A 13183-nucleotide genomic window follows, 5' to 3' on the forward strand; every position below is an offset into this window, starting at 1 on the left:
TGCTTGTTACTTATAAGAACTTAGTAAATTATTACTGGTCTAAAGCTGCCTCAGATCTATTTTTTTTTTTCAGAGTTGTCAGCCTTTGCTGAAATATAATATTAGTTTGTAAATAGTGTATCTCACACGCTAGTATTTTCTACACTCGCCCTCGCGGTGCTCACTCCACGTGAAGTGAGGTCTGGAGGTGATGCCTCCTCCCAGACAGTCTGCAGAGTCCACAGAAACATGGGTGTGTGTGCCTGGGAGCTCTGGTCACTTTCCTTGAGGTGGCTCATAAGCAACACTTCCAAGTCAAGTTCGGGAGTGAGAACAAAATGAGCTGCCACCTATTTGTGTGCACACCTAATAAACCATATTTTCTCATTTAGTTTATGATGAATATTAGAGCTAACATCAGATGTCTCCACTCTGACACTTATTCTTAATTTTTCAGGACTGGAAAATTAAATGGTAGAAATAGAAACAGAATCCTAATAATGAATACACAAGTTTTAAGAAAGAATTACGAAAATAGTGAATCACTACTTATGAATCATTTTTGTGAATTGTAATTTCTTGGATTTGTAATTGAAATAATTTTCAGCTTTGCTTTAGTACGTTGAAAATGCAAATAATTAAAGTACAGTTAATTAGAGTGTTTAAGCAATGTATGAGTAACTTGTACCAAAGATAGGCCAAACTGAATTTAAGGGCACTGTCAGGAATTCAGTGTTAATCAAGTGAGTGTCAGTTACGTATAGAAGAGATATGCTTTCAGAATTCATTTGTGCTTCTGCTCAATTATTTAAAGTTTTAAAATTATGGATGTCAAAACTAAACTTCCAAAATAATCAGAAGATTATATTTCAAAATTAAAACATTATTTGGAAAAAAGCATGAAAATCTATTTATTAATTCCATAACTATTAGTGGAATATTTTTCAAGTGACTGGAACTTGTTTAGTGTGATTGATGTCATGGAGTGGCACTTTATACTGATTTAGACACATACACACACACTCAAACCATTAGAAAACAATGACCTCCATGCTTTCCCTGCAATCTTCCTTTAATCTAATCTGGGGCAGAATCAGTCTCCTTACCTTTCCTTTATTCTTCAAGGATCAGCAGAGGGAACATACCTAAAGAAGAGTCCATTTGGACATAGCCTCAAAACAATGAGCAAGAAGACTGAATAGGGGCATAAATGTTAAGGAAGACCATTAACATTCCTTGAAAGCCAGGATCGACACTTGGTTGTAGGGTATCTATGGATTGGTATGCAGGCCAGCCCCACCCACGTACCAGGAGTTTATAGGCAAGGAGCGATTTCACTGATAGGCACAGGAGTTCACTGAAACAAGTAGATGGAATGAAATCACTAAATTGCAGAATCATCCACTGGAGGGCTTGGTAAAAATAAAAGCTACCAGGGCCTCAAGGCCTAGAGATTCCAAACCAATAGGTTTGGGATAAAGACTAGGAATCTGTTTTTCAAAAACACTCCAAGTGACTCCAAGGACTAAATTTTTTATACATTCTGTAAATGAAGACATGTCCAGGTAGAAGAGTGTATATTTGAAATTCACAACATGGACAGGAAGGTAAAGAGTAAGGGCAGGCATATTTTTGTGGGAGAATTAATGAAAGTAAGTTAACATAAAATCTGTTCAGTTGATTTATTTCTTCATTCAACAAGTATTTATCATGGTCCCACTCTATGCCAAGTACTGTCCTGGCTACTGGGCATATAATAGTGAGAAAAACCAAATACGGACTACTGTCATCAGTAAAGACCTATGCCTTATACAACTTGCATAAATATAGAGATGAAAACGGTTCATGTACAATAAATTCAGGTAAGTACTGAGATAGCAATAAGCCAATGACATTTTCATAGAGCCCAATGGAAGGTCATTTCTGCTGGTAGATGATATAGGGATTAACACTGATAGTGTAGTGAAACATAATTATTTTTATGGTCTTTCTAGATGTCAAAGAACCAAAGCCTGGATTGGAATTTCTGAGTAAACTTCATGTTTCATAACTCATAATATGTGACCTAATGTAGCTTCTCAGAACAGATGCATTACTCCATTGCATTGATGAACATTTGGTCATTTTCAGGAGAAAGAAAAGAATGCCTAATTTAAATTCTTCCAATTTGATTTGGTATTACTCTAATCCCAGCCTGGCTCTGGTATAATCACATCTTCTGAGCCTTGGCTATACCACATGTGAGGTTAAGAGCAATTGCCTACCCTAAATCTATGCCATGAACCTTATTTATTTCCACATCAATATAGCTGGCTACTCTGGATATGTTTTCTGTACATCCACTCATCTCTTCTTGGGTGCTGGTGGGGCTTATTATCATTACAGTAATTAGTAGTATAATAAATACATGTTTAAAATTGCTTTTCAGATATTTTGAGTCATAATAGGACATATGCTAAGTTCTATACATAGATTATTGGCATTTATTAGCTACTATGCACCCATTTAAAATAAATGACTAACTAGGCAGTAATAGTAAATACACTTTAATGTAACTTTCCTGGATAATCTGAATTAGAAGTTCTAACAGAGTAAATAACAAATCCCTAAAATCTTTTTGAGAAATCTGACAAGAATCAGCATGATTTTTAATGATATGAGAAGGAAAATGAGTAGGTATTCTAAAAATAATTTGACACTCTTGTTGTTTTATAAATTTCATTTATCTATATATGTGATATTAGTACTAAGTCTATTTATGATCATAATTGTGATATTTCGGTTATGGAGCTCTAAGATGACCAAAATGTTCAAGCACAACTGATGAATTTCATGATAGTAAAATGAAAGTGAACATTAATTATATATACTAATAGTCTAATCTGAAACAGCATTTCCCTTACTGTGATTTTATTTTCTTGTTTTTTAAAAACATTTTATTTATTTATTTGACAGAGCGAGCACCCACACGCAGGGGGAGCGGCAGGCAGAGGGAGAGGGAGAAGCAGGCTCCCCACCGAGCAGGGAGCCTGACGCGGCCCTGGATCCCAGGACCCTGGGATCATGACCTGAGCCGAAGGCAGACGCTTAACCGACTGAGCCACCCAGGCGCCCCTCCTTACTGTGATTTGAGTAGATATTTAAAAACAAAAACAGTTCCAGTGGTCAAATTAATTTGGGAAACATTGATCAAGAATATTTATTTGGTAGGAGGTTGGGCAAAATGGGTGAAAGAGAGTAGGAGATACAAGCTTCCAGTTATAGAATGAATAAGTCACAGGAGTAAAAGGCACAGCATAAGGAACGTAGTGATACTGTAATAGCGATGTATGGGGACAGATGGTAACTACGCTTGTGGTGAACATAGCATAATGAATGTACACACTTGTTGAATCACTATGCTGTACACCTGAAACTAATGTAACATTGTATGTCAACTATATTCAGATTTTTTAAAAAGGAAAAAATATGGAAAGAATACTGATCAGTTATGATAATAGCAAAAGCTAACATTTATTCACTGATTACCATGTGCCAAGCATAGAGCTTAATGTTTCATTTCAATTAGCTCACTTAATTTAACCTTCTATAGGAATGAAGATTAACTGTTATGAATTTCTCAATTAAGCATAATTGCAAGTAAGGAAAATTATATGCAAGGATATTTAAAGAGGAAAATCTATTATGTAACTCATTAGCCATAATCAAAGCATAACTTATGCTAGACAAAAAAGTAAATAAATAAAAGCAAATAAATAAACCATCAAGGTTATATTTATTTATTGAATTAATATAAAAAAAGTCTTCTAAAAAGAAATTATCTAAGAAGGTTTTTTTTTGGTATTCACTAAATCGAAAATTTTTTTCATCTGTATGTTCAGGATTGTGTAGACATAAATGTATCTCAAAGGAAAGTAATTTCCACTGCAAATAGTGTTAGAATTTCCCCTTAACTATATTAGAAACAGATTGCAATTTACTTTTAGAAGAGTTAAGTAAAATTTAATTAAAATACTTCACAAGTATTCTAATGTTATTGTAGTAAAATGGTCTTTTATTCATTGAATAGCAATTATAAAATCAGTGGTATATATTTTACACAAGAACATTTAATTAAATAGAAGAACTTTTATTATGAATAATTGTATGGCATGTATAACCTTACTTAGAATTCAAAGAAAATGTAAGAAGATAAATATCTTAAAAAACAGAATAACTTAGTGTTATTATTTAGTCTATAGTTGCAAAAGGGTTCACCAGCCAACAGAATTCTTATAGCCACCAGAACAATATTTAGTAAATGAAGAAAATAATTCAGGGTCTTAATTAAGCATATGGAGCATATATACTTCAGTGTGAATCAGTTAAAATAGCTGAAGATGCTATTATTATCCAGTTGGTCAATTAACTCTTACCACACGGCTGTACATTTATGTAATTACAAACTCATAGAGCATGTTGAGTCTCGAATTTCAGAAGCCAGTGTGGTAGGACTGGAAGTATTATCACCATTCTCTAGTCCAGTCCTTTATATTAGTACAAGTGAGCAAGCTGTGATGACAAGGATCGACTTACTAAAGGCCTACAGGATATTAGTAGCAGAATGATCCTGTAAAAAAGAGGGCATAAATCTCACCCAACCACCCTCCATTCATCCACCCATCCATTCTTCATTTCATGTATTCATTCATTCAACAAGCAGTAATTAAATGCCTATTATGTTCTAGATACTAGGGATGAGATGGTGAGCAAAACTAGACACAGTCCCTGGCCTTACAGTGACTATTTTGAGAATACAATGGAAGATGGAGAAATATTAATAAAATAATCACTCAAATACATACAAGATTGCAAATCAAGGGGCGCCTGGGTGGCTCAGTTGGTTAGGCGACTGCCTTCGGCTCAGGTCATGATCCTGGAGTCCCGGGATCGAGTCCCGCATCGGGCTCCCTGCTCAGCAGGGGGTCTGCTTCTCCCTCTGACCCTCCCCCCTCTCATGTGCTCTCTCTCTCTCATTCTCTCTCTCAAATAAATAAATAAAATCTTTAAAAAAAAAAGATTGCAAATCAAGGCAAATGCCTTTTTTAAAAAAGAATGTGGTTTGTGGTAATGTATAATAAGGGAACCAGATCTAAACCAGGGGGTCAGAAGGGGTTTCCCAGAGGAGTGTCTTTTATATTAAGCATTAGAGCCTGAACAGAAGCAATGAGAGGGGAGAAGATGGAAAAAGGAGAAGCCCTGGAGAAAGAAATGAGTATCTGAATAACAGAAAACCCTGTATGTTTGGAATCTAAAAAGTAATGAGAGAGAGGCAAGAAGAGCCAGGAGGGCCATCCCAGACCAGCTAGGGCCTACAGGTCAGACAAACATTTTTGGTCTTTGTCTCAAGAGTTATGGAAAACTATGAGAGAGTTTAGCAGGAGGATAAAGTTATAGCTCTCATCTTCAACAGTTTTATTTTTGCATGGGCAAATACCAGATTCACAAATGCTATTCAAGGTATAGGACATTTTTCTAAGTTTTGGTTCTGTAAGTGATGGCCTGGAGAAGAGGTAGGGTGGGAGGGATGGAGAATGGCAATATGGATATGAAGGAGGATTGGAAGTTGGTTGCCATACTATCCATCTGGTGTATCTGACTGTTTAGGAGCTCTATAATGAATGTGTTCTGAGAATAGAGTCATGTTTGAAAAACACAATTGTTTTGGAAGATTCAAATATAGGTGAAATTTGCTTGTGGTCTGTGAGCTACCTTAGGTGAGGCTTTATATGGCAAAACTCTACTTCTGGAATTTTTAAGATCATCCGCATAGATGATATAGCTTTTGTGGGGGGGGTTTCTGGCCCACTTTCTCTTTATAAAAATCCCAGTCAGGATAAGAAATTATCTAGGTTCATTAATGTCTCCTCTCTTGAGATGTCTGAAGGTAAAGATTTGGGCTGATCGCTTCTGACCAAAGGGGATGCTAAAATATGTCATTGATAAACCAGTAGTAACCCAAGCCAAGCATCTATGACAAAATGCAATGGACTGCTTAAAAGACTAGGTTTTTAGGTTAGTCTGCAATGCCAGCTTTGCAAGGTCTAGAGTTGTTGGATCATCATCTCATCTCTCTGACAACTCTGCATTGCCTGAATAGCATCCTGGCTGCTCCTGGACACCATCATACTTCTTCCAGGCAAGCAAACTGCCTCTCCAGGCCTTCATTAGCCTATCTATTAAGGAGATAACACAGATCTTAAGACAGAAGTTAAACAAGTGTTTAGCAATGGCAAGTCTTTTCTTTTCTTTGTTGTTTTGAGAAAGAGAGAGAGAGAGCACACACATGCAAGGGGGAGGGGCAGAGAGAGAGGGACAGAGAGAATCTTACGCAGGCTTCACACTCAGCATAGAGTCCCACCTGGGGTTCGATCTCACAACCCTGAGAACATGACCTGAGCTGAAACCAAGGGTCGGTAGCTCAACCCACTGAACCACCCAGGTGCCTGGACAGGTCTTTTTCATGACATGAGACAGAACAGATGAGAGACAGGCTCAGGATTTATTTAAGTTATTAATCATCTTTTTTGTAATAATGTTTTTCATTTCTCCCAAAGTTCATGACTCTGAAGGAAGTACAACAAGAGCACTCACACTGAAGGATATTTTAAATGGGACATTTACCTATAAAACATTTTTCCCGAACTGGATTTCAGGTAAGTGAACTATTTCTTTACCTTTTGGGGTTTTAAAAAAATATGTGTTGTTTTTATTTTTAGTGCCAACACATCTCTATGGTAACGGAAGCCATATCCATTGAAATGGAAAGAAAGAGCAATTATTTAGATAAGTCAAATGGCCACCAAAGCACCTTTGACAGAACCATTTGGACTGCATTTACCCAACAGTAATGATGCCAGTTGGAGTTTCAGCAAGAAAGTAAAAGTTGAGAGTACATTGCTAGAATAATCTGAGTATGTTGTATGGTTCTTCAGAATGGGAGATATGCACCTATTTAAGAGAGGTCGTAAGAATTTTACCAAAAGAGAAATTCCATTGTCAATCTGGATAATCTGAGAAATGGACAAATCCCACCCTGATAAAACGTCTTTCCCAGGCCACAAAATTGATATTTTCATATAAGTTTCCAAAATAGGATGTTGTCAAATAAGTCTAATCAAACAAATAGTAAGGTCAACTAAGTTGTTTATGACATTATAGTTTATATCTAAGTACAACTAAACAAATCTGAATATTTTAGTTTTTCTCTTTAAAAAATAAAATGCACATCAAATGGGTTTTAAACTAAATCAAACACAGCCTAAATGTAAAGTATTTTTTTTTATTGCAAAACAAACATACCATTTTAAACTTGTTTATCTTCTTTGTAACACAGAGAAAATTTTATCCCCAAGCACCCTGAACTGGTCGTAATAGGGCAGCTACTAGTAAATAGGGCATTTTTGTGGAGAGTGGAAAAGAACATCCTTTCCTCCCTTCCATTGTCAAACTTATTATTTTAAATCGTCAAAGCAATGTCCTGGATAGGGAAGAAAAACAAAGTAATTCTGTGAAATAAGAGAGGTTTCTCTTTCTTATAAATGTATTTTATATTAAGGGAGATCATTTCAAGTTTGTTTTCCTTCTTGTTTAAAGGACAAGAATATCTTCATCAGTCTACAGATAATGATATAGTATATTACAATATTGAAACAGGAGAATCATATACCATTTTGAGTAATGTCACCATGGTATGTATCCAGCAACATCTTCCTCCTCAAAACTTTGCCATCTCTTCACTGATCAAGGACCAGAGTCCAAACACTCAGCACTTGATCTGGACCTGATCTGCCTTCTTGGCTCCATCTCCCACTAAATTCTCAAATTCTCTCTTCTAGTCACATTAGACAACTGCCCTTGCCTCCTCTCAATCGCCTAGCATCTTTCTTTCTCTGTGGAAAAAGTGTAGCAAGAAACAAGAGTCAAGAACTCAGTCCTTACAAGAGGCAAACTGAGGCTCCGGGTTCTGTCAACTCCCTAGTTATGGAAAGTTACATAAGGTTCCTCACTACGCCAGCCACGGTGTGCCTCATTTTCTCTCTCTAAAGAGTAGGAAGAATAATCCCTCCCTGGGTTACTGTAAGAGGTAAGTGATGTAACATTTGAATGTGGTAGGATGGCACCTAACACCGAATACACGCTCAATAAACAAGAGCTATGAAATGTAGATGCATGCTGTTCTATCTCCCGGGCTCTCAGTCCTCCTGCTTTCTCCACCCTCAAAAGCCGGCTAATGTTTTAAATCAAGCTCAGATGATACTCTCCTCCTCTGTGCAATCAATGATCCTCTCATTTGGATTTAAACACTTCTTTTTTTAATGCTTTCCAATGCTGTATTTATATCTCTTTAATAGAACTTTCTAACTTGCAATACATTACTTATTTTCAAGTTTAACATGTTAAGCTTCTAGAAATCACAGAGTATGTCCTATTTCTCACATCTCCCTCCCTTAGTGTTTAATAAATTTCTTTGTATACAGTAAGTACCATGTAAACATTTTTAAAAATTGCATCGAAAGCATATGTATGTAGGAGTATATCAGTTATATGATACCCTTTTAGAACTACACATTTACATGGCTCTGGGTATTCTTTTTTTTTCTGTATTCTAATCAACTTCTTTATAATTTCAGAAAAGTGTGAATGCTTCAAATTGTGGCTTATCACCTGATCGGCAATTTGCATATCTAGAAAGTGATTATTCAAAGGTATGGACTATTTAATCTGGGTATATCTGTCTATATCTCTTACTAATCCACAGTTTGGCTTATAAAAGTAAGAGGAAGCAAGAGTACATCTTTATATCTAAATATTCAAGAAGTTAATGTGGGTTCTTGATGAGCCCCCAAAACATAACTGAAACATATACAAATAATTCAGAATTTGGTGTACTTGTCTGGTTATCACCCAGTAGTAGAAACTACTTTCCTCTGGGGGGGGGGGGCTGCATTTTGGGACGCTGATATTTATCAAAAATTGGAGAACTATACTTGTATTTCTAAAGCTATTTGACTTCATAAACCATCAGTTAATTCTCACACATTTTAACTTTGTGAAAGTTTATTATTATTGAAAATGGGAAAATCAAGGTGTAGCTTATTTAACTCACTTGTTCAAGTAAGATAATATACAGGCAGTGGTGGACCAGGGTTTAAATCTATGTGTTCAAAAGCCTGGAGTGGGAGCACCCCACCAAACCATAACCACTTACCCTTACTTAATTTCCCATTCCTGATTGAAGTTGTAGAGGGAAGTTAATTATCTTATTTTTTCTACTTATACAACTTGAAGATAATTATTTTTTTGCAAGAAGGCAACAGAATTTATTATCAAATTAAACTTCTAGTAATTACTTTTAGATAGACAACATTTTAACTGTCATTTTTCATATCCTATGTGAGATGTAAAACTCTCTTAACATACAGAATGAATAGTTAATCTTTCCTCTCGCCAGCTGTTCTGTCTGCTGATTATTTTCCAATGGACCAGGTCCTGGTCACTAGCAATCTTTAGGAAGACACGTTTCAACCAGTTGGAGTTTCTTTGCCAAGAGTTTGAAAGCTCTTTTAAGAAACAAAATCCAAAATAATACTTGTATAATTCACTAACCACCGAACAAATATACTTAATGAGAAAAAGAGCAGTTGTTGTTGTTTTTTTTTTTCAGGAGGAATTATAAACTACATAGTTTCTATTTATTTTTCAATTTCTATTATTTTTTAAAAGTATCATATTTGAACAAGGCAAACATTTTGTAACAAAACTCTGTGTTGAATGAAATTCTTTACCTAATTTTAGAGGGTATCATTGTAATGAACACAGGTGTAGGGTAATCCTTACTGCCATGGAGATCATAGTGGTTTCACTTCAATCAAGGTAAAGCATAAAGGGAAAATTCTTAGGAGAGAGTGTGTCAAAGAAAAGCTTTTTATATTAAGAAATGTCTTCGGATATGCTTTTTATGGAGTGAGGGTTGAATCACTGCTGAGATTAGTTCTGGAACTTAGACAAACAGCACAAAAGTCCACAGTAAAACTCTTTAAATGAAGACTCTCTTGGAATTGAAACATATCCTTCCTAGTGCCTTGTGAAAATTGTCCTTTTATAATTCCGAATCTTGAGTTGAATGATTTGTGATTGTACATTATTAACATAAGCTTTTTAAGAATTGTAATTTGTTTTCATCTCTCTTCTTTCTGACAGCTTTGGAGATACTCTTACACAGCAACATATCACATCTACAACCTCAATAATGGGTAAAATTTCATGATTTCATGTCTATTTATTCATACTACCTACATCTATTACAGTTTTTCAATCCAAATTCTGATTTGAAGTTAAGACTACATTATCTTGTTACTGATCTTAGTTTCTTACTTCTTTACAGTGTATGTGTACCCATAAAACTTAAGAAATTTAAGGAAATACTGTTATGGAATATTTACCTCTTTTTATTTGACTAATATTTTGTGTTTTTATGCACAATGCAGTTTTATTTTCCCTACTTTAGAATACCAAATTATAAATACACCACTTATGGAAGTAAACATATACAGTAACAGTACAAACACAGGAATGGGAATGAGATGCTACTTTCAGGAGAGTAGCTACCTCATTGGAAGGAAGCAGAGGGAAGGAGATGCAATATTAGTTGTACCTGAACACATACTCCATTAATTATTTTAAAATTAATTGTTTTTAAAATTGCAAAATGTAAATATTTCTTAAATTTAGGTTGTAGATAAATTGTCTTCTATTATATTATTTTCTTTATTTATTTGTAATGTTTAACTATTCAAAATATTTGCAATAAAAAAAAAAAAGCGTGAGTAGGTAGGCAAATGACCTAGTGAAAGAACTCCTGGCAAAAGGAATAACATGAAAAGGCCCAAAGGGAAGGGAGAGCATGGAGTGTTCCAGAAACTCAAAGTAGGTCAGTTGAGTTAAAACTGGAGAAGGGCATGCTGACTAGTGAGAGGTGGTGTAAGGTTGGGAAGGAGCTAGGGCCAGGAAGCAGGGGCCAAATAATAATGAGGAAGCCATTAAGAAGAGTTTAGATGTCATTCTGATGACAATAGGGAGTCACTGAAGGGTTTTAAATGGGAAATGACATAATCAGATTTATAGGTTAGAAAAATCACTCTGACTAAGTATGGACAATGAATTGGTTTAGTTACTCATCTTAATGTGATATCCTATTGCTGTTATGTAAAAGGGAAAAATAATTATATGGCTTGAAGAGGCACTGGAAAATTTTATGGTCTATTTCATCTTTTGTCCAGCAAGAGCACAAAAATTCAAAAAAAAATCTACTTGTTTTAAATGTTCAGGAAAGAATAACTCTGATCTTAAACTGTCAAATTAAAAAATAGGAACTGCTACATAAAGTAGAATCTGAACTCATCTAATGTACTCTGAGTTTTTCTCTTGTCTGTATCCATATCATCACCAAATTCAAAAAGTATTTATTGAACACCTACTATGTGAAAAGCATATATGGGAGAGATAGATACACATGAACTCAAGGCACTAACCCTACTCTCAAGAAAACTTGAAACTAGTGAAGTAAAAACCTTACTCTTTCAGCGCAATTTCTTAGGCTTTAAACATTTCCTTATTTTTCTATTAATCATTTTGAAATTCTCCACGTCCTATCTATGTTGAGGTTCAACAAATTAAACAGCATTCCAAAAGAAGATGACAATACTAATATTTTAATTATGGCTTGTATAAGCTTTATGTACCAGAATCATTTTAAATATCTAGCTTTTGTGCAGTGAATTTAGTCATACCACTGCTTACTCACTTTCTTTCTTTCTTTCCCTTCTTTCTTTCTTCTACGCACAACTATCTAATTTTCCAGATTGTTTTTTTTTGTTGTTGTTGGTCAGGTAAATATAGCATAATTTAGGAAGTGAGTGATGACAAATATGCTGAGATTCAAGGCAAGACCACATACCACTAATTCCAAGTTTTCTATGTGCCTCTGAAGAGTCTATAAAAATCTACCACAGAGCAAGTGAAGATGCTTCTGGTTTCAAGCATGGGAAGGAGTACTGAGGAGATGACAGCCTTTGTAAGCAGCCTCCTCCACTTTCTCTCATAGTGTTAGTTATTTAGAAAACAGAAAATGGCAGCTGCAGTGACTTGCCAGTCATGAAGAGACTGTGTGCTGAGATTTTCAGCTTGGCACTGTCTGCATGCCTGCATAGATGATTCCACAGCCTATCGAAACCTAAGACAGTGTTACAGTGTCAAAGGTAACATGAACCCTGGCTTGACAGAGAACTGTAACCAGGTGAAGAATGTCTTTGTTTCTGGATCATTCCTTTGCCTGTGCCCTCGTGTCCTTTAATATATTCTGGCCCTTCCTGGAGCCTGCTGCTCATAAACTGTCCTCTGGCAGGCAAGATTCTCACTGCAGCACCAATAGTCTCTCTTTTCCAGGGGCATTACTCTTTCCCCAGTCAAAACTGACCTGCCCATGTTCCCTCACGGTTTGCTGGGCCTCGGGCTGCATGACCGAAGAAGTCAAGGCTTTACGGGTGTCCAAACTTTAAAAGAAAGAGAAAAGTAGAAATGTCAGGCATTTGTTAGATCCAGGTTGAAGTTAGTTTTCGGAAGGGGAAGCCAAAGGGTCTTTCTTCGGGCTCCCCAATTTATACATTGGAGGTAGGTCTGGTTTTGTGTCTCTACAAAAGCATTCCTAACAAAACCATTGATGCAATCTTTAAGAAGATCATAGTCAAAACTTAAGCACGGCATCCTATGACTCTTTAGCACTTTTAAAAATCTGAACACATTCTTGCTATAGAACCACAAAGGCTCCACAGTGCAAGTTAGTCAATTGAGTATTTGCAGGGTGACTCTAGGCATCAAAGTGAGATTTTGGCCCAATAAGATATTTGAAATTTCCCCATGGGTGGAGAACTTTGCAAGCTTAAGGCATACTGCCCAGTGTATGATCTGTTTTTCAGTTTAGCTTGAGATCAGATGTTCCTTTCCTTTTCTGATTTCAAGTCAGATCCCTGGGGAGATTGTCAAATGGCATCTTATTTTCAAAAATTTGAAATGCATATGCATTCACAGAGATGGGGGTTGTAAATGAGAATGTGGAAGAGTACATATTAAACTTCAGCACAATTATAGCATTTGAGAGCTGGAA

The 13183-nt window shown here is 35.8% G+C and overlaps 1 protein-coding gene across 7 annotated transcripts in view; it reads left to right on the plus strand.

Annotated features, from left to right (window-relative positions):
- FAP (fibroblast activation protein alpha) overlaps window positions 1-13183 on the plus strand; it is a 73614-nt gene that overhangs the window by 11574 nt on the left and 48857 nt on the right. For all 7 annotated transcript variants that reach the window (XR_014143577.1, XR_014143576.1, XM_081814309.1 and 4 more), the window contains 4 exons: window positions 6576-6674; window positions 7615-7709; window positions 8652-8726; window positions 10222-10274. Coding sequence is in view for 5 of the 7 variants with exons in the window: in XM_081814309.1 (XP_081670435.1) it covers window positions 6576-6674; window positions 7615-7709; window positions 8652-8726; window positions 10222-10274 (322 nt within the window). In the remaining 2 variants the exon portion in view is untranslated. The remainder of the gene's footprint in view (window positions 1-6575; window positions 6675-7614; window positions 7710-8651; window positions 8727-10221; window positions 10275-13183) is intronic.

This window comes from Leptonychotes weddellii, chromosome 3 (genome assembly GCF_054177405.1).
Source record: "Leptonychotes weddellii isolate Sample4059 chromosome 3, ASM5417740v2, whole genome shotgun sequence".
Classification (NCBI taxonomy): Eukaryota; Metazoa; Chordata; class Mammalia; order Carnivora; family Phocidae; genus Leptonychotes; species Leptonychotes weddellii.